This window comes from Protopterus annectens, chromosome 12.part0 (genome assembly GCF_019279795.1).
Source record: "Protopterus annectens isolate FY-2018-M chromosome 12.part0, PAN1.0, whole genome shotgun sequence".
NCBI classification, from domain to species: domain Eukaryota; kingdom Metazoa; phylum Chordata; order Ceratodontiformes; family Protopteridae; genus Protopterus; species Protopterus annectens.
In genome coordinates, this window is record NC_056746.1 from 1,236,713,657 (window position 1) to 1,236,736,490 (window position 22,834).

Consider the following 22,834-nt stretch of genomic DNA (forward strand, 5'->3'; position numbering starts at 1 on the left):
TGGTCCCCGTCTCGTAACCCCCTGTCCCATCCTATTCCCCTAAGCAGGGCTTGCAGAACGTCGCTCATGTGGTGGCTCCGGTCCCAGAGTCTCCACACGGGACGACCATTTTCAATGCCTTCCCCCATCGCCACAGTGACCATGGACGCCTTTCACCTGGGGTGGGCACTGTTCAGGCAGAACGGTCCAAGGCACGTGGAACGACAGACACCTCCTTGCATATCAATGTCCTAGAGATGAGGGTGGTGCTTTTGACGTTGCAGGCACTTCACAGCCTTCTACCGATTGGGACAATTGCAGTACAAATGGACAACATGTCAGTTGTCTGGTACATCAACAAACAGGGGGGAACCAGGTCTTATCCCCTTTGTCGCGAGGCCATGAGAGTGTGGGAATGGGAGATTTCCACCAACCGCTTTCTTATTGCAACGCACATTCCGGGACGGTCCAACATCCTAGCAGACAGGCTCAGTCGTTCGATCCTGACTCCGTACGAATGGTCTCTTAATCTTCTAGTAGCGAAACAAATATTTGCCCTATGGGGGCAACCCTGTTGCGATCTTTTTGCCTCTCCTTCAAATTCCAAATGCAACAGTTACTTCGCTCTAATTCCCCCTCAGGGGGAGTCCCCGAGAGACTTTCTAGTACATGCTTGGCCTCCCGGTCTCCTTTATGCTTATCCTCCGTTGCCCATGATGCTGAAACTCCTACAGAAAGCCAGTCGGCTGGGGAGCAAAATGATCCTCATTGCCCCATTCTGGCCTCGTCAAACATGGTTCCCGTACCTGTGGTCTCGCCTAATTCATCCACCATGGATTCTGGATCCACTTCCGGATCTCATTACCCACCCTCTGGGTCTCCAGGCCCCCAACCTGGTCAACCTCAAGCTTGATGGCTTGGTTGCTCCAGTTCCACTCCTGATTAGGACTCCCGAAATCTCCTCACCAGTCAAAGCCATCCTAGTAGCAGCACATAAACCTTCCACCAGAAGAGTCTACCGAAGTAAGTGGAAACGTTTCTCAATCTGGGAGGAACGCCATCACTTGGATCCTTTCACGGCGCCTCTCACGTCTGTTTTGGTGTTCTTAACTAACCTTTTTCATCAAGGGGCCAGCTGCTCTACAGTCAAGGTACAACTGGCAGCGATTTCGCATTATCATGTAGGGCATGAATCAGGCCCTCTGACTGCTAAGCTTTGTAAAGCTTTCCTCAAGGGTACTTTTCCTTCTCAGACCTCCAGTCAGGGAGGTAGTACCCCCATGGGATTTGTCTTTGTTTCTCCAAGCCTTGACTAGCCCCCCTTTTGAGCCGGCGGCCACGGTTGATCTTGAATATCTCTCTTGGAAAACGGCCTTTTTAGTGGCCATTACTTCAGCTAAAAGGGTTTCTGAACTTCAGGCTCTGTGTTAAGCCGCTGTATTTATCCTTCCATCCAGATAGTTTACCTCAGGATCAATCCGTCCTTTCTGCCTAAGGTGTCTTCTGAAGCGAATATTAATCAATCCATTAATCTTCCCGTGTTCTTTCCCCATTACCAGAACAAAGGAGAATATAAACTGCATTCCTTGGATGTGCACAGACAATTACATTTTTATACTCATCGAACTGCTGGTCATAGGCAATCTGACCAGTTGTTTGTCTCCTTTGCCAAAACAAGTTTAGGCAAGTCAATTTCTAAAGTTACACTATCACGGTGGATAGCTAATTGTATCCTCTCAGCATACCAGAGTTCGGAAAGGCCTGCATCTCAAGGGGTTCGAGCTCATTCTACTAGGGCCGTCGCTGCTTCGGCGGCTTTTAAATCTAGGGTTCCCTTAGATTATATTTGTTCCGCAGCCACTTGGGCCTCATCTCATACCTTTATCGGCCATTACAAACTGGATGTTGTCTCCAGAGGTAGGGCGTCCTTTGGCTCTGCAGTGCTCCGGAATGTTCTTCCATAAAGGCCACCCAGGATTCAGGTAGCTGGGGACTCTGTCCCAAAGGTTGCTGACAAATGAAGTTCCTACTTCAGATTTAGAAGTTATGTACTCACCATAACGTTCCATCTGAGTAGGTATCTTCATTTGTCTGCAACCATCCCCCCCTCCTTCCCCCTGACCTTTAGGATCTGTCTTGGATTAGCCCCTTCCGGGGCACTTTTACATTGCTTATTTCGGGCAAACTTGATCTGAGGTCAGTTAGGGTTGGCAGGGGACTGTGGGTAAAGGGAGGAGCTAGGAGCTCGGATCTATGCTGTGGTAAAAGATGCCGGCTCGGATCCGTATCCCAAAGGTTGCAGACAAATGCAGATACCTACTCAGATGGAATGTTATGGTGAGTACATAACTTCTAATTTTGTGAATCTTCCCTAACTGTGGCTACAACAGTGACTGCCTTGAAAAGCATAGTAGAACTGTGTAGGAAACTTACCATAATGAGATGTTAGTGTTCTTATTGTCACAGTCCTAATTCTGTCTTCATCCCTTCTACTGCTTGGAAAACTTAATGACCAGGATAGATTCCTGTCTCCTTCCTGTCCCTATTCCTTATTCCCTTTTCCCTCTCCTGTCCTTCAGACTTCTGAGGAAGGCTTAGGTTTTCCAGTTCAGACCTTTCCTTGGTGGCGCTTTCAGTGCTAACAGACATTTAGGTTAAGCACTTACCTGATGTGAGGAAAGAGACTATCAAAGGTGACTTTGCTGGATGCTTTCTATATACCAGTCAAGTGAAGTTGTCTGAGGTGAAGTGATCAGCCCGGCCATGGGGGGAGTATACTAAAGTCTGAAAATTTGGAGAGATTCTGACAGATTGCCTACAGAACTCTGCTTGACAGGCACAGATTGCCTACAGAGCTCTGCTTGACAGGTTCTTAGCACAGCTTCATATGTTCATAAAATTGAACGTAATGTGTCCAGTTATCTTCATGGTGGCTTTCTGACTGTTGCATTTCTGGTAACAGTGAACAAAGATTGTGCTTACCAAGACTATGGCAGATTGTGCCCCCAGCTACCTTGCACGCCTTCTTTACGTCACTGGTATGGATTACAGTTGCCTACAGCTGTTACCTAGATTTCCTGCATAATTTTGCAAGGACATGGGCAAAGACCCCCATGTATTCTGTAATTGGGTGGCCACTGAAAACGGTCAAGAGGACTCTTCTATCCATTCACCTAATACAGAATCTCTGGTTGTGGATAGACTTGGAAAGCAGGTGTATGCATCTGGCAGCTTCGCTGTTAGAGCTGTGAACTGCACCTGCTATAATCTGGTTCCATAGGGACCTGACACGGCAGGCTTTGTCCACTGTGAGCAACCCTGTCACCGGAGGCACAAAAGCAGCTCCAGATTACTCTGTGAACTATGACCAGTATTACTACCCTGTCCATGTCCTTCTCCACAACATTACAGGTTGGAGCATCAAAGGCAGCAGGAACAGGCATTGCTATAAAATGCCCTGCTTGGCTGCACCTGAGACAACTTTAAGGCATCCTTCACCAGTGCATCCTTCGATGGAACCACCTTATTTAGCAAATCTTAACACATGCAGAAGTCCGAACAAAATGACAAAATGCTTTCTGCAGTGAGAGTGAAATTAGTCACCCCAGTGCACTTGGGAACTAAAAGGGTACTGTATCTCTGGTTTTGCTGATACCAGCTTCAGTATGACTCTTCTGACAGTCTGCCACTTCAGTGGATGTAGGCCCAGGGACTGAGGGGGGTCCACAGATGCAGAACTTCAGGGGTCCCTTCTTGGACAGGAAACCTCAATCTGTGAGGGTTGTCACTGTCCCAGTCTTGAGTCAGTCTAGGGACTCATCCTTTTACACACTCACTTGTGATTTGCCATTGCCTGAGACAGATGGGTAAGAAGAAGAATGGCCAGAGGATATTGTATTCCATTTTTGGAACACTCCCCATCCCCACCTTCCCTTCCATTGTCAGGCAAAGATTTGCCATGTCAGAGATCCAGACTCTGTTTCAGAAAAGAGGCATCTACGCAGGCGGTTCCCCAAGACCAGCATGAGTCAAGATTTTACTCTTGCATTTTTTGGTTCAGAAAGAAGAAAAAGAAATTCAGGCCCATTTTGGATCTGTCTGCTAAGTTCTTATGTTGAAAGACCCGATTTTGCACAGCCACTGTGCAGTTGATTCTTCCCATGTTTGCCTTAGAATGGATGGATGTGCTCAGCAGTGCATTAGGATTGCTTGCATTCACATCAGTGTTGCTGTCTGAGAGCCAGTGACTGCTGGTTCAGTCTTGCCATTTGGTCTCGCCACAGCCACCAGGGTGTACACCAAATGCATGGCTAAGATAGAAAATTTTCCCATATCTAGATAACTGGCACCTACCACCATGAGTCCCTCCTTCAGGCAAGAGGCTCATCACTCTTCAGCTATGAGCACTCCTAGGAATCACTGTGAATTTGGCTAAATCCAACTTGGTTCTGACACAGATTTTTTTTCTGGGATGTCTACTAGATGCCACAATTCCACAAATCTTATTTCCATCAGAGAGGATCTTACTCAGGCAAGTAGAAGCATTTTGGATGTGGACTGCCAGTCAGTATATTTGGTTTTAAGAGCATTGGGGTTAATGACAGCATATCTTCTCATGGTCCAGTTTGCCTGGTTTCACATGAGTATACTACAGTGGGTTGCTTCAGACTCAGTGGTGTCAGCGATATGATCCTTTGACTTGTCTAATTCAGATAATGTCCTTCTCAGTCTGGAGTGGTGGCTCCACTCTCTATTCATAACACAGGGAGGACGGTTTCAAATTTCTCCACCACTGACCGTCATGACCATGAAGGCATCCTCCCTAGGGTTGAGGGGGCATTGCATAGAGTGGTCCAAGGTACATGGTCCATATCAGAGGCTTGTCTTCACGTCAGCGTCCTAGAGATGAGGCCAGTTCTTGTGTTGCAGGAATTTCAGGACTGGCTTCAAGGGGGTGATGAAAATTAAGGCAGACATTGACAGGACTATGGTGTATAAACAAGCAGGGATGGACCAGACTTTACCTGCTGTGCCATGAAGCGATAAGAATGGCAGTGGAAGATGGCCTCTCACCAGTTTCTTTCAGCATCACATATCCCCAGGTGGCTCAGAGACCTTGCAGACAGATTCAGCAGAATTCTTCCCCATGAGTGGTCCCTGAATGCAGTAATGAAAACAGATTTTCAGTCTTTGTGGAAAACCATGCAGTGATCCATTTGCATCCCTGCAGAACACCAAAATGCAGCAGTTATTTCAGCATCCACCCCCATGTGTGATCAAAGCCCAGGGACACACTGTCCAGTCATTGGCCTCCAGGGCTTCTTTACACTCCTCTCCCTCTTCTCTTAAATAAATTCAGACAAAGTAATCTGGTACAAGTTCAGAATCATCCTCATTGCACCTTATTGACCCCGACAGATTTTTTTCAGATTTTAACTCCTTAGTTGAAGAAATCCCCTTGGTTTCTTGATCCAGTTCTGGATCTGATTTCCTATCCATCTAGAGACCCCACATATGGATCTCCCCAACCTGAAGTTAACTACTTGGCTCCTCCAATTCTGTTGATGGCACAAGGAAATTCCTTTCTTCAGAAGTTTTACAAATTTTGTTTCCCCGAAGTAGCCTAATAGGAAAGAGTGTCATTGTAAATGGAAGATATTTATTGTTTGGGCTGAATCTCATGGTGTGAGCCCTCTTACAACTTTGTAACAGATATTTTATATTCTTGTCCTCCCTATTTGAAGAAAGTTCTTGTTTTTCACCATCAATGTTCAGCTTGCCTCTATCTGCTCTTTCCTTTCAGGTTTTCAAGACCATTTTCTAGCAATCCCATAAGTTGTGCAAAGCATTTCTCCGTTTGAGACCTGCTGTCAAGTATCCATCTCCTCCATGGGACTTATTTTGTGCTTGGAAGCCTTCTCCCTTTCAGCCATAAAATAAAAAGTTTGTGTCATGGAAGGCCATTCTGTTAGTGTAGATCACACCATTAAAAAAGGTTTCAGAACTTCACACCTTGTCCTCATTTTCACCATATATAGATGTCCTTCAAGGATGCATCTGCAGTCCTAACAAATGGGTTGTCCTGCCTCAGGCAGCCCTTCGGTCGGCCGGATTCCAAAGTCTGGGTCTGGCCTCGGCTGTTGTCGCACTTCACCCGACGTCATAGCTGCAGTTCAGCGGGTATAAAGGCATCAGCCGACGCCATTTTCCTCAGTCTTTCTTGCCGCGTGGCGCCCGAAGCAGAAGCTGTTCGCAAGTGCCGGTCGGTCAGAACCAGAGATTGCTACTACCGAAGACTTCTAAAAGCTAAGTACCCCGTTGGGGACTCTTTCTTGCCTCAGCCGATGTCAGAAAAAGTGAATAACTGTTTAACTTGTGGGAAACAAATACCTCATAAAGATTTCCACTCTTATTGCCTACCTTGTTTAGGCCCAGACCATGACGTAGCAGCCTGTCTAGCCTGTGCTTCTTTCAACCGACGGACACTTAGACGTCGGTCGGAATTTGCTGAGGAGTTTTTCGCCCGCTTTTGCTTACAACATGCCGTCGGAAACTCCGACTTCACAATTAGCTAAAAAGCGCAAGGAAAAGGACCGACACTTGTGGTCCGCGGTTTCGGCCGAAACCGCGGTTAAGTCAATCATGAAAGTGTCTCGGTTTCGGCTGAAACCGAGCCCTCAGTTCTTCCTTCGGCCGAAAGCTTGCCTCCCACCGAGGCCGCATCCAGCATGGCTGAATCTGCTACTGAAATTCCACCTGCTCTTACAGGTTCACAGGATTTATCTGATACTATCCCTTTAGATATATCCACTCCTTCACGTGGAGCTGCTAGGCCCCCTGCATCCATGTAGATTAAGGCTTTTGCCAGGGCTAAAGCAGCAAAATCAACCAAGACTGTGCCTACTAAGACCCCCTCTCACAGGCCTAGCCCTAGTACTCAAATGCTTAGTCTAGCAGAGGATCTCATTTCTTTGATCAGGGGATCCCAACCTCTCCCTGACAGGGCCTCTCACCCACCTCCAGAGAAGAGGCCTAGAGCAGAGCCCCCTGAGCCAGTTTCTTCAGATTTCTCTTCTGATGATTCAGAAAATACAGACCCTCCAGAAGGCCCTTATTCTCCTTATGAGGACTCTGATGCAGAAGACTCCATTCCTTCTGCCTCTCCGCCTGAGGAATTTTCTTTTTGGGAAACCTTGCATGCTATGAGGGAACAATTTCAATGGCAGGGCCAGGATTTTTCAGACTCTAGGAAAAGGCTTAGGACCTTTTTGCATTTGCCACAGCATAGGCCTTTAGCCATTCCTCCAGTACTTACTGTTGTGGATGATGCATTTAATGATGCTTGTACTGCCCCTGATTCACTTCCTCCGCCCTGCTAAGCCCGACAGGTACTACAGGGTTCCGGACACACATTATCATTTGTATAAGGCTCCTTTTGCAGATCCTGAAACTATTTCGCAGGGACCCAAGGCTGTAGCAGCTACCTCTGCCAAAAACCTCCCTCTGAAAGGGAATCTAGGGCCTTAGAGAGATGGGGTAAAAAAGTTTATACTTCTGCTACTTTTGGCTAGGGCCTTAAACTGTCAATTCCACATGATTCAGTATCAGGAATTTATGTTAGACCAGTTAACTAAAAAACTGTCCTCGCCTGAACCATTAGACAAAAAGTCTCTTCAGGAAATGGTACATAACATACAGCAGGTCAGTAATCATTCCTTAAAATGCGGCTATGATGCACTGGAGGCTTCCTTTAGATCAGCAATGACTGGTACAGTGATCAGAAGGCATGCATGGTTAAAAGAGCAGTCCTTACCAGACCATGTAAAATCAAAGCTCCTAGATGCTCCCATGGATAAGCACAATTTGTTTGGCTCACCTGCACAGCAGGTGCTGAAGAAGGTGGAAGAGAAATTTGTTAGGACTGCAGATGCATACCTCTCGGACATCTACATTTATGGTAGGTACAAAACTGTACTTTTTCTATAATGGTAAGGTTACCTTCAGAACTAATCTTTCTTCCTTCCAAAGGTAGCCTCTGAGAATAACTGTTCCCAACCTGTGCATCTAGTTTACTTTCCAAATTACCAGAGTAGAGGAAAATATATCATGCATTAATTGAATGTTTAGTTGTGCTTTTAAATACATAGCTTTCCCCTTTCGGGAAAGATGAACAATTTTGTTTCCTTCAAAAGAAGCAAGTTGAACAGCAGAGTTTCTAAGGTTTCTCTGTCACATTGGATGTCTGAGTGATTTAATTTGCCTGTACTTCCAAAAATAAACCATTGCCAGGCAGGCTGAAGGCCCACTCCACTAGAGTAGTGTCTAAATCAGCAGCCTTTTTCCGGTCTTTGCTCCTGGGTGAGATACGTCAGGCACGCACTTGGTCTTCCATCCATACAGTTGTCAAGCAGTACAAACTGGATCTGTATTCCAGGGCATTCCTTTGAGGCTTCCATACTGGAGGTTCTCCTGTCATGAGACAAGCCCAAGAGTCATGCAGCTGAGGATTCTGACGCATATGTGTGATTGGATGGACAAAGGGAATAGGGTACAAAAGTTATGTACTTACTATAATGATAGATCCTTTCATTCAAGTCCGTCTAATACGATGATCAACCCTCCTCCCCCCGCCTTTTTTATCTGTTCAGCAAAATTGTCTTGAGTCAAAAGGCAGCACAGATGCCTACCAACAAAGCACCAAACTCGATCCGAGTTAGTCATGGGGAGCAGGGTATTGTAAGAAAATAATTTTCGTGAGGCTGAAGCACTAAACTGGCTAGATTGGATCCGAGCAAGCCTCGAGGATCCATATGTCATGTCTGACAGACTGGAATGAAAGGGTCTGTCGTTATAAGTACATAACTTTATTTTTCCTTTAATTTCATAGGTTCATAGGTTCCTACTAGGCTATCTGCCCGAGGGCATTTACAAGCCTAGCCCATTTTTTTAAAGGGATGTTCCTTTCATACACACACACTAACCCCCCTTCACACACACTTGCCACTTGCTGGATTCAAACTCCTACCTAACTATGTTATGACACTAGAGACGGATGCATTAGCAGAGCACGCTATTCAGATTACTTTGTTCTTCATATGCTGCAAACATGATCTTATCAAAAAGGCGGAGTTACTTTTTGTAGTAACTTGAATGGCAGTGTTTCATTTTTATGTGAGTCGATAGATTTAACCAGGAAGACTGAAATATTATAGAAGTATTTGATTTTAACTGTCGAAGTACATAACCATGAAAATTTTAAATATTTTGTTTTTTAGATTACATCGTCAACCGAAACATCTCTTGGCATTTTTGTTAGCTGAATTGGGTACAAGGTAATATAAAAGTATAATTATATTTATTCTAGTTGACCAGTTTTGCAGTTTACGTTTTCTTAACATTTGTCTGTTTTGTGTATTAGAGATTTAACATTTTTTGTTTGCACAATAGAAATGAGAGCTGATTAGGAATAAAGGGTTATGCTGATGTATCTAGGCTCTGTACCTCTGAAGCTTCATAATTTGTATTTACTTTGCTCAGTTTCTCGAAGGAGGAGGATCTCTACAAGTGCATTGTGAAACCGTAATCATTGCCTGTCCATATAGTGCATTTTGTCATGGATTTAGGATCATCAAAACTGTGCTTTCAGCTGAGGCAGAATGGTTCAGATAGAAATACTAGAATTTGGAAATGTTCCTCATATTGATCACTGCTGCAGTAACTTAAGCTGTATGGGTTATAACCTGTAAGGATATAACAGCCGGCCAGCTTCCAAAGCTTCAGGGCACATTCCACACTCCCAAATCATTAGCTTGAGCTGACTAAAAAGATAGGTTTGGGTGTCAAGCTCTTCAAAGCTTTCCTGCTGTTATAGATTACAGTCTGAGGCTTTTGAGGATCGATGTTTGACTAGTGCTGTTCTGCTGCTGTGCAGATAAGGTCCCTTCGGAGAAAATAAACTTCCATTTTAAAATTTTGATTGTTAAACACTCAACTGTTCACGAAAGTTGATGTTCATCGTGTTTCACTGTTGCAGTCATTACACTTGGGTTATCCTGCTGGCAGGCGAACCGCAGACGGCCAGAGTTCCAAAGTCTAGGTCCGGCGTCGGTTGCTGTCGCTTCTTCCCTGACGTCAGTGCGCCAGGGGTATATAAGATGCAGCCGATGCCATTTTCTTCAGTCTTTCTTGCCACGCGGTGCCCGAAGCAAAAGCAGTTCACAAGTGCCGGTTGGCCGACTCCTGAGAATTTCAGAACCGAAGTCTTCAATAAAGCTAAGTACCCCGTTGGGGAAACTTTTTCTTGCTCCAGACCAATGTCAGTAAAAGTTAACAATTGTATTTCTTGTGGGAAGCAAATAACTCATAAGGACTTTCATTCTTACTGTGTTCCTTGCCTAGGCCCTAATCACAACGTTACTAGTTGCAGGTTTTGTGCTAGATTCAACAAATGCACTATTAAGCGTCTGTTTGATTTTGCTTTACATTACTTTGGCCGAAGGTTTAATTACATAATGCCGTCTGAACAACCGACCGGAATTCATAAAAAATGCACAAAGACAAGGAAAAAGACAGGCATCTGAGGTCCAAAACCGACGAAGACTCTTCTAGGCCAGTCGCCAGTTCTCAGTGAGGTGCTTTCGCAGCCCCTGACACCCGCTACCTCAGAGCCACAGGTCGTATCCGACTCCCACTTGGAGACACCTAGGCCTCTGGAAACTCAAGGTATTGGGCCTGTGGAAACTATTCCCTCAGATGGGTCCGGAGCCGCTGAGCAGGCATCTGCTTCTGAGGGTGTTTTCAGACCTTCACAGCTTACTATTAAGTCTACTACAGCAGCCAAGGCAAAGTCAAAGACACCATTAAAGACAAAGAAACAAGTACAGCATTCTCCTGGACACTCCATGCCAAAGAAGCAGATGCTTAAAATGGCCGAAGACCTAATTACTTTGATCAGGGGCTCCCATCCCCCTCCTGATAAAAGGCCTAGGCAAGACACTGACTATGACTGACTCCTCTGACCAGGTTTCTATTTCTTCTGATTCCTCTTCAGATCAGGGATATTCTCTCCCTCCCTATGAGGACTCTGATGCAGAAGAATCTATACCTTCTGCCTCTCCGCCTGAGGATTATTCTTTTGGGGAAACCTTGCACATCATGAAGGAGCCTTTCCATTGGGAGAGCCAGGATTATTCAGAATCCAAGAAAAGGCTCAGATTTTCTTTTATTGCCTCAACACAGGCCCCTAGCTATCCCCCCTGTGCTTGATATTGTTGTTTTTCTCTGAATCCAGTCTGTCTCCTGATTCTCTACCCCCTGCACCAGTCAAGCCAGACAGGTACTACAGGGTCCCAGATTCTCATAAATTTCTTTATAAAAACCCTGCTGTTGACCCAGAAACAATTTCTCAGGGTCCCAAAGGGGTTAAGGCTTCTATTGCAAAAAACCCTGTCCCCTCTGATAGGGATTCCAGAGCTTTGGATAGATGGGGAAGACAGTTTACACTTCTGCTACTCTAGCTGTAAGGGCTTTAAACTGCCAGTTTCACATGCTTAAATATCAGCAGTAACTCATGTCTTTGTTAAAACAGAAAATGGTTACAAACTCAATACAATAAGGAAATGCAGGATTTATTGCATGCAGCTGAATAAGTGGGGAAGCATACACTGCAATGTGGTTTTGATTCTTTAGAGGCTTCTTGTAGAGCCGCAGTTGCAGGCTCTGTCATTCGAAGGCATGCTTGGTTGAAAGAGCAACCTTTACCTGAACATGTTAAAGTAAAATTATTGGATGCTCCATTACAGCATGATACTTTGTTTGGTGTTAAGGTAGAAGAGGTGTTAAATCAATGTAGACAGTAAAAGATTTCTTGCATGTACAACCACCTAGGTTTAGCAGAAACTGGCCTACAAAAAATTGGTCCTTTCCCATGTCAGACAGGCTACAAAGAGGTAGATACAGACGCCCAAGAGGCAAATCTCCTCCCCAAAGCACGTACAGACCTAAACAATGGGGTGCTTCAGACCCCAAAGGAGGAGAAGACAAATCGCAACCTTACAGGAAACAGTCCAGTGACTTCCCTCTACCAATGCCAAGCACTTCACTTTTGGCAGCACCCTTAGGGGGGAAGCTAGCACTTTTCTCACAACTGGCACATGATCACCCAGGACAAGTGGGTACTGAATATTGTTTCTCAGGGTTACAGGTTCCACTTTCACACCTTTCCAAAATCAAAAGGTATGCCGGACCTGCCACAAAACCAATGGGCAGAGGCACAAAAACAAATTTCTGCTCTCATGGACATGAGAGCTATTCAAAGAGTACCACAGCAAGAACAGGGACAAGGATTTTACTCGAGACTTTTTCTGGTACCCAGAAAGGACAAAGCCTGGAGACCAATACTGGACCTGTCAATCCTAAATACTTTCCTGGATGTTCCAAAATTCAGAATGTTAACACTGCAGCAACTTCTACCCATACTGGGCAAGAAGGCTTGGCTAGTTACTTTGGACCTCAAGGAGGCATACCTGCATGTCCCAATCAGACAGTCTTGCAGAAGATACCTCAGATTCATAGCTGGCTCAATGCATTACCAATTCTCTGCACTGCCCTTTGGCTTATCTACTGCGCCCAGGGTCTTCGCAAAATGCCTGGCACCAGTAATTGCATTTTGCAGTCAAAAAGGAATTCAAATATATTCCTACTTGGACGACTGCCTTATTCAAGCAGAGAGCAAGAACATTCTACTACAGCATCTGGCGTTTGTAAAAAGATTATTAATTTGCCTAGGGTACACAGTAAACGAAAGGTAATCAAAACTAGTGCCCTCTCAAGAGATAATATTTCTGGGTACAAGCTTAAATACAACTGCCCAGATGGCTTATATCACGCCAGACAAGCAAAGGCAACTGACTCATTACTTTCAAATAATGCTAGCAAAGTCCCAGCTCCCTGCAAGAAAAATTCTGCAGGCCCTGGGCTTTATGGCATCCTGCATTCTACTAATTCCATATGCAAGACTGCATATGAGGAAACTGCAATGGTACCTGAAGTGTTTGGACTCAACATTGCCACAGCCTGGAAACACTAATAACTCTAATTCCCTGCCTGCAACATGAGTTTCGATGGTGGGCACGAGCCTGTCACCACAACAAGGGACAGCCTTTCACCTTGCCCACAGCCAGGCAGACAATAACAGATGCATTGGATTATGCCTGGGGGGGCACACATGGCAGGAAAATGTATTCAAGGCACGTGGCCCAAGGAACAAATGCATCTACACATCAATCAAAAAGAGATGCTAGCTGTACAGAATGCCCTGACAGCCTTCAAGGATCTACTACATCCAGGACAACTGTTACTAAAGACGGACAATACCACAGTTATGTGGTACATAAGCAAGGGGGCACACATTCCTACCCCCTTTGCAGGCAAGCCATGACTTTGTGGAACACAGCACTGACCTATCAAGTACATCTGCAGGCACAATTCATGCCAGGAACGAAAAATACACTGGCAGACGAACTAAGCAGAAATCTCATGGATCCTCTCGAATGAAAACTAATTCCACAGGTCTTCAGCATGATAACAAGGAAATGGGGATGCCCAGACATAGATCTTTTTGCCTCCCCTCACAATTACCAGCTACAGAGATTCTGCACAAGAACTTATCATTCATAAGCCTGGAAAGTGGATGCTCTATCGTTAAGCTGGAAAACCATGACAGTTTACGTCTTTCCTCCACTGCCTCTTCTTCCAAAGGTGCTCCTAAAAGTCAGACGAAAAGCCAAAAATGATCTTGATTGCCCCCAGACTGGCCACGCCAGCACTGGTACCCAATCATAAAGAGCTTGTCTCAAGCCCCAGCCTGGCCTTTACCTCAAATTCTTCATCTTCTGACTCAACACAACAATCAGATTCTGCAGTCCACTCCGAACTTTAAATCTGGCTGCATGGCAAGTTATATAGCCACTCAGACCACACCACTCTCTAAGGCAGTTATGGATGTCATTTTAGAAGCCAGAAGGCCCAGCACTAGGAAATCTTGTGCAGAAAAATGGAAGAGATTCTGTGCTTGGAACCAGGCACAAGTACTAGAACCACTTATTCCGAATATACCTCAGATTTTACAATACCTAACTGAGATGCTGGACAAAGGCCTATCCGTCTCATCAATTAAGATTCAGCCTCTGCCATTTCAGCTCATTACAAAACGGAACCTCCTATTCTCGCATCCACTACTGAAATAGTACCTCAGAGGGACGAAAAACATAAGACCCCCAAGGAACATAAGACCCCCAAGGAGAGCACCAATACCTACTTGGGACCTCAGTTTTGTGTTAGAAAAGCTCACCGTGCCTACTGTTCTGCTCCTAGCAATAACTTCAGCAAGAAGAGTCTCGGTTACAGGCATTAATAGCAGTGGAACCTTTCATCATTTTTCACCAGGACAGGGTCTCTCTAAGGACAAACCCTACATTTATGCCAAAGGTAGTATCCAGTGTGGCTCTTAACCAAACAATCCATTTGCCAACATTCTATCCAAATCCCCAGAATAAAGGGGAGAGACTTATGCAATCTTTGGACATACACAGACAGCTACGCTTCTACTTGGACAAAACAAAAGCTTTCAGAAAAACTGAGCAGCTGTTTGTAGCATATGCTGCAGGATCACAAAGAAAGGCCATCCCAAAGCAGACCATTTCAAAATGGATAGGACACTGCATTCATTTCTGCTATGCACAGCATGGCAAGTCAGTACCTAAGAATATTAGGCCACATTCTACCAGGGCAGCAGCCAGTTCAGCAGCCTTTCTCAGAGGAGTACCGACCAAGGATATTTTGGAGGCTGCAACTTTGAGTTCAGTGCACACTTTTTCCAAGCATTATCACTTGCCTCTTTACTCCAAATCTAGAGCAGGCTTTGCCACTGCAGTTCTGCAGGGCCTCATAGCCACTCCTAATCCTATTTAGGCCCAGCCGCCCTACTTCAGCTTTGGGATTCAACTCAAGTGTAATGACTGCAACAGTGAAACATGAACATAGTACAGTTGTGTACCTACCGTAAATGTAGATGTTAGTGTATTCACTGTTGCAGTCCAGGTTACCCACCCTCCATCCCCCTTTCTTTGCTGTGACTAATCTATACTACTCTAGCCTATACAACCTATGTAGTGTATTTGCTTGTAGATGAGGGTATTATTTTTATTTTGCTGTCTGTTTTTATAAGCAATATGTATTGCCTACCTTTTTGGGAGCACCTGACATCTGGGGCAAGAAAAACTGAAGAAAATGGCGTCGGCTGCATCTTGTATACCCCTGGCGCACTGACGTCAGGGAAGAAGTGACAGCAACCGACGTCGGACCAGGACTTTGGAATTCAGGCCGACTGCGGGTAGCCTGCCAGCAGGATCACCCAAGTGTAATGACTGCAACAGTGAATACGCTCAAACATCTACTTTTATGGTAGGTACACAACTGTACTTTTTTAGCGCTAGGGGTTTGTGTTCTAACGGACTGTCACGAGACTGTGATGTCCTTTTAAAGAAGAACACTCTTTCTCTGTTTAAAATTAGTTATTTCAAGATATTTATATAAAAAAAAAAAACTTTCAATTAAATTATGTTCATCATACTGATGAGTGAGTATCCTTGGCTGAATTGGTTATATCCTGCCAAAGGTAGCTGGCCAGCTTCCAGAAGTTCAGGCACCTTCCATGTGCCCAAACTGCCAGGCAGCTCGAGCTGAGCTGACTACAGGATGTTCATCGTGCATACAGCTGCAGTCATAACAGATGGGTTCTCCTGCTGTCAGGTGGGTCCTCGGTCGGCCGAATTCCAAAGTCTAGGTCCGGCGTCGGTTGTTGTCGCTTCTTCCCTGACGTCAGTGCGACGGGTATAAAAGAACCAGCCAACGCCATTTTCTTCAGTCTTTCTTGCCGCATGGTGCCCGAAGCAGAAGCAGTTTGCAAGTGCCGGTCGGCCAGCTCCTGAGATTACGAATATTTTTCAACCGAAGACTTCTAGAAAGCTAAGTACCCCGTTGGGGAAACTTTTCTTGCCTCAGACCGATGTCAGACAAAGTTAATAATTGCATTTCATGTGGGAAGCAAATGCCGCATAAGGATTTCCATTCCCTCTGTATACCTTGCTTAGGCCCAGACCACGACGTCTCGGCCTGTCGTTTTTGTGCTACATTCAACAGACGCACTATTAAGCGTCGGGCTAAGTTTGCCCAACACTATTTTGGCAAAAAGCTTAATTACAACATGCCGTCGGATACTCCGACTCCAATTTTGAGTAAACGACGTAAAGATAAGGACCGACATACGAGGTCCGCGACTTCTACCGACACCACGCTAAAGCAGACTACATGTGCTCCGGTTCTCAGCGAGGCACCTACGCAGCCCCTGACTACAGATGACACTTCATTAGCGGTGTCTTCTGTGCCCGAGGTCGCAGGCTCTTCGGCCCACACACCAACTACAGATACCGAAGTCACTCTTGGCAAGGAAATCGACCGGCCTGCCACCTCTCAAGGTGTCTTCAGGCCGCCTTCTTCTTTTTCCATTAAGGCTTACACTAAATCTAAAGCAGCCATGCATTCTAAAAGACAAGCTCCTCAGGGCCCCTCTCAAGGCCCCATGCCGAAAAAAGCAGATGCTCAAAATGGCTGAGGATTTGATTATTCTCATCAGGGGTTCTCAACTCCCCCCGGACAAAAGGCCCAGAGTGGAGGAAGAATACCTTTCCTCGGACCAAGCCTCCATTACTTCAGAGCATTCTGAGGACCAGGAACATTCTTACTCCCCTTTCGAAGATTCTGATGCAGAGGAGTCCATTCCCTCTGCCCCCCCCCCCCCCTGAGGATTACTCTTTTGGGGAAACCTTGCATACCTTGAAGGAACACTTCCACTGGGAAGGCCAAGAGTACTCAGACTCCAAGAAAAGGCTCAGGGATTTCCTCTTGCTCCCTCAGCACAGGCCTCTGGCTATACCTCCTGTCTTAGACATATTAGATGTGTATTCAGAGGCCAGCCTTAACCCAGATTCTTTACCTCCAGCTCCAGTCAAGCCTGACAGGTATTACCGGGTGCCTGATTCACACCAATTCCTATACAAAAGCCATGCGGCTGACCCAGAAACTATTTCACAGGGTCCCAAGGGAATTAAGGCCTCCACTGCCAAAAATCCATTACCTTCAGAGAGATTCCAGAGCTTTAGAAAGGTGGGGGAAAAAGGTATACACCTTGGCCACTTTAACCATGAGGGCATTAAACTGTCAGTTCCATATGTTAAAGTATCAACAGTTTTTGTTATCTCAGTTGAAAAGCAAAATGTCACAACCTGAACAACCAGACTTGGAGTTGCAGGATTTGTTGCATAGTGCAGAGCAAGTGGGGTAAACATACCTTGCAATGTGGTTTTGATGCTTTAGAGGCCTCTTGTAGAGCTGCTGTTACAGGATCAGTCATACGTAGACATGCTTGGCTCACAGAGAAAACCTTACCAAATCATGTCAAAGCTAAATTACTAGATGCACCTCTTCAAAAAGATGTATTGTTTGGTGTTAAAGCTGAGGAGGTATTAAAGAAAATGGAGGAAAAGGCAAAATCAATGCAAACAGTGAAAGATTTCTTCAGGTACAACCGCCACGTTTCAGTAGAAATTGGCCTTCAAAAAATTGGTCCTTTCCAGCCACAGACAGACCTCAAAGAGGTAGATACAGGCGCCCGAGAGGTAGAGGGCAATCTCAAGGATCATTTAGAGGCAGACAATGCAAACACCTACACCAAGAGTGGGTGAGGATAGTTCACAGCCATTCAGAAAGCAGACCCAATGACTTTCCCCTTTGCATGCCAAGCAAGGCTCAAATGGCAGCACCTTTAGGCGGAAAACTGGCATTATTTTCGAAAAATTGGCATATTGTCACAAAAGACAAATGGATCCTGGATGTTATAGACAGAGGCTACAGATTCCACTTTCACACCGTTCCAAAAATGAGAGGCATGCCAAACCTGCCACACAATCAAAGGGCAGAGGCACAAAAACAAATTTCAGATCTCATGGACATGAAAGCTATTCAAGAGGTACCTGCATAAGAACAGGGTTAAGGTTTGTATTCCAGACTATTCCTGGTACCAAGGAAGGGCAAAGATTGGAGATCTATTTTGGACCTATCCACCCTAAACACATATTTACTCGTACCAAAGTTCAAGATGCTCACATTACAGCAGCTTCTTCCCATGCTGGGCAAGGAGTCTTTGCTGGTGACATTGGACCTCAAGGAGGCATACCTGCATGTCCCAATCAGACAAGATTGCAGAAGATACCTCAGATTTCTTGCAGGTTCATCCCATTATCAATTCTCTGCATTGCCCTTTGGCTTATCTACTGCGCCCAGAGTGTTCACGAAATGCCTGGCATCAGTAATTGCCTTCTGCAGACTTCAAGGGATACAAATATACCCATATCTGGACGACTGCCTGATCCAAGCGGACAGCAAACACACTCTTCTGAAACACCTGGCGTTTGCAATAATGTTGTTGAAATTTCTGGGATACACAGTCAACAAAAAAGTCAAGACTAATACCCTCTCAAACAATAATTTTCCTGGGTGCCAGCTTGGATACAAACACCCAGATAGCCTACCTCACGCCAGAGAAACAAGGGCAATTAACTCAATACTTCAGAAAACTGGCAACCTTCACCAGGCTGACTGCAAGGAAAATCCTGCAGGCTCTAGGATTCATGGCATCTTGCATCCTGCTAATCCCATGTGCAAAGCTGCATATGAGAACTTCAATGGTACCTAAAAAACTTATGGTCTCAACACAGCCACAGTTTGGAAACAATCATACCACTGATTCCATGTCTTCAAAAGGAATTTCTGTGGTGGGCTCAAGCATGCCAAAGAAACATAGGTCTCCCATTCTGCAAGCCTCAAGCAAATCGTCATCACAACAGACGCCTCGGACTACGCCTGGGGGGCGCCCATGACAGATCGGTGCATTCAGGGCAAATGGTCACAAAAAGAAAAGCACCTACACATCAATCAAAAGGAAATGCTAGCAGTAATAAATGCTATTATGGCTTTCAAAGACCTACTGCATCCAGGGCAGCTATTGATAAGAACAGACACCACCACAGTGATGTGGTACATAAACAAACTGGGAGGAACTCATTCATATCCCCTGTGCAGACTAGCCATGTCCCTTTGGAACACGGCTCTGGAATTGCAAATCCAACTTCAAGCACAATTCCTGCCAGGGAAGAAAAACACACTGGCAGACAACCTGAGCAGAAATATGACAGATCCACACGAATGGAAGTTGCATCCTCAAGTTTTTACAATGATAATTCAAGCATGGGGAAGGCCAGACATAGATCTCTTTGCCACCCACAGAAATTACCAATTGACAAAATTCTGCTCAAGGACCTTTCATCCACAGGCCTGGAAAATGGACGCACTCTTTCAGTTGGACAACAATGACGGTTTATGCCTTTCCATCTCTTCCACTGCTGGCCAAAGTTCTATTAAAAGCCAGAGCAGACAGACCAAAGATGATTCTCATTGCTCCAGACTGGCCAAGACAACACTGATACCCACTCCTGAGGAGCCTGACGCATTCCCCACCATGGATCCTGCCTCTAATGCCTCTTCTACTGACTCAGCACAACTTCAAAACTCTTCACAGTCAGCTGAAAACACTCAATCTAGCCGCATGGAGGATTCCTTAAATTCACAGCAGACCCTACTCTCCAAGGAGGTGCAGGATGTCATTTTGGAGGCCAGAAGGCCTTCTACTAGAAAAGCCTACTCCATAAAATGGAAACTGTTTTGTGTCTGGAATCAGAAAAAGGGTCAGAATCCTGGAATACTGAATTTACCTCAAATACTACAGTACCTAGCCGAGCTGCTAAGCAGTGGACTTTCATTCTTCTCCATCAAAATCCATGCCTCAGCCATTTCTGCAGAGTACAACACTGATCCTCCTTTATTCTCTCACCCTCTCTTAAGACAGTTCCTCAGAGGGGCTAAGAATATAAACCCCCCAAGGAAGCAACCAGTACCGGCTTGGGACCTCAATTTCATTCTAGAAAAACTAACCCTGCCTCCTTTTGAGCCAGCTGCTTCAACAGATCTGCAATATTTGTCATGGAAAACAGCCTTCCTTCTAGCTATCACCTCAGCACGCAGGGTTTCGGAACTACAAGCCCTCATGGCTTTGCAGCCTTTCATCATTTTCCATCAGGACAGAGTTTCCTTACGAACCAATCCTTCATTTATGCCAAAGGTAGTATCCAGGGTAGCCTTGTATCAGGCTATCCACTTACATACGTTTTACCCTAATCCACAAAACAAAGGGGAGAGGCTACTACATTCCTTGGACATTCACAGACAGCTCCGTTATTATTTGGACAGAACAAAGCCTTTCAGAAAATCAGAGCAATTCTTTGTGTCCTATGCTACAGGTGCTCAAGGGAAGCCTATTTCCAAACAGACAATCTCAAAATGGATAGCCCACTGCATACGCTTTTGTTACTCTTTTCATGGTAAAACTGTACCTACAGGCATCAGATCTCACTCCACAAGGGCCACAGCTACCTCTGCTGCTTTCCTCAGGGGGGTTCCTACCAAAGATATTTTGGAAGCAGCCACTTGGAGTTCTGTACATACTTTCTCCAAGCACTATCACCTACCATTATACTCCAAAACTAGAGCGGGCTTTGCCACTGCAGTCTTGCAGGGCATCCTGGCTTCACCTAGTTCCACTTAGTGCCTACCACCCCTTTATTGATTCTACCCATCTGTTATGACTGCAGCTGTATGCACGATGAACATAGTGCAGTTTTGTACCTACCATAAATGTAGATGTTAGAGTGCTAATACAGCTGCAGTCCAGGTTTCCCTCCCTCCTTCCCCTCTTGGGACAGGCCTTATGGCTAACACCTCCTCATACAACCTCATTGGGGTATTCTTTTATGGTGTATTTGCTTGCAACTACTTTTTTTTGATTATATTGCATTTGCTTTACTGCATAAATTTATGTTTTACCTTCCTTCTGGGGGCACCTGACATCTGGGGCAAGAAAAACTGAAGAAAATGGCGTCTGCTGGTTCTTTTTATACCCCTGTCGCACTGACGTCAAGGAAGAAGCGACAACAACCGATGCTGGACCTAGACTTTGGAATTCGGCCGACCAAGGACTCTCCTGACGGCAGGAGAACTCATCTGTTATGACTGCAGCTGTATTAGCACTCTAACATCTACATTTATGGTAGGTACAAAACTGTACTTTTGCATGCCAGACTCTTATGAGCTTTACTGCTGCCAAAGAGTACGCTGCTCTGAGGCTTTCTAGGATTGAGGTTCGGCTTGTGCTGATCTTTCCTGGGTAGACACGTTCCCTTTTGGGTGGATTCCATTTAATAATTTTGTTTATTGATATTTTCCTGTTAAGGAAAGTTATTGTTTTTAAAGGACTGCCATGAGACTGTACTGCTGCTGTCTGCTCCCATTTTTCCTGTCAAAAGAAAACAGAAGTAAACACGTATGTACTGTTCAAATTTCCTTGGGCAAAGCATTGTTTACTGGGTCTGGCTCAGGGTTTAATTCAGGCTATTGCTCATTCTTTTCTAGCAGTTTCTGGTAAGAGTACCTCCTTAAGTAAAGAGATTCATTATCTAGGCAGGACGAAGAAGGTACAGATATAGAGTTTTCTGCTCCAGTTTCTGATTCAGATTGAGGAGAGCTCAATTTCTGACTCTTCCGTGCTCGTGGGGGTCTGTTTCTCTGAGACCATTTCTCAAATGCATCAGTGTTTTTTCTGTGGGAGAACCCTGTTTTCTTGGTCCCTAAGAAAATACTAGGTGTTTCAGAAGGAATGTCTGGAACCTGCACCCATTCCTCCCATTACTGTCTGCAGTTTTCTTGACAGTTAAACAGCTACCCCCCATAAAGGCAGGAGGTTATAAAGTTCCTCAGTCTTTTAACTTCTTGTACATGCTTACAGACCTGATCCAGCAGCTATAGCTTTATGTAATCTTTTTGCTGCTAAACAGTTAATTCCAGTCCTATTTCGGATAGGAATGGGAAGATTATTAAAAACTATGGGGAAAAAATGTAGCCTTGTGCAGCTTTGATTTTTTCAGCATTTTGAATTATTAGGCTAGTTTGTATATGTTAAGGTTTGTCCTGACTAATTGTGAAAGTATTAATTGTTTTGTCTGCAGTTTTTTCTTGAGGAAAAAATCTGTTTTCAGTTTAATTTCTTCTGTTCAAGTAGCTACTTATTATATACAGTCTGTTTGTATGACTCTTACTACGTCAAGGGCTATGGCCACTGCTGCTTTTTGTTTGCATGGCTAAGATGATGGTAAAATGAGATTTTAAATTCTCCTTTGGCTAGAGAATAGTTTTTGGCCCTTCTGCTGCAGAGGTGATAAATGGGATGAAAGGCTTAAGCTGATACAGGAAATCTCAAGATTTTTCGGTAATCCAATGTTGGTAAGAAACAAAATAAACAATTGCAACAAAATGCAAGTAAACTGGTGTTTTAAGAAGAAATGGCATGGGGTTTCCAAGAAGAATTTTGAAAACTCTCAAAATAAAGGACAGTCCGATAAGTTAGAATGACTACTTCAGAGAATTTGTGCGCACCTCCCACCCTGGCACCTGCTTTTTCCTCCAAAAAAATGTGCATCTCCACTTTTCTCTTTAACAACAAACTAGTTTTAGACTGGTTCTGAAGATCATTCATCAAGATATGGTAGTGACAGGTAATTCATACTTTCCATGGTGTAATTCCCATCCTCCAGAGTAGACTATTTTGTTTCCACCTGTCCATCACTTGCTG

The 22,834-nt window shown here is 44.9% G+C and overlaps 1 protein-coding gene across 1 annotated transcript in view; it reads left to right on the top strand.

Moving 5' to 3' along the window:
- EIF2S2 (eukaryotic translation initiation factor 2 subunit beta) overlaps positions 1 to 22,834 on the top strand; it is a gene marked incomplete in the record, with an annotated part of 541,218 nt that overhangs the window by 210,024 nt on the left and 308,360 nt on the right. Inside the window, 1 exon segment of the mRNA XM_044090251.1 lies at positions 9,255 to 9,311. Coding sequence (XP_043946186.1) covers positions 9,255 to 9,311 — 57 coding nt within the window.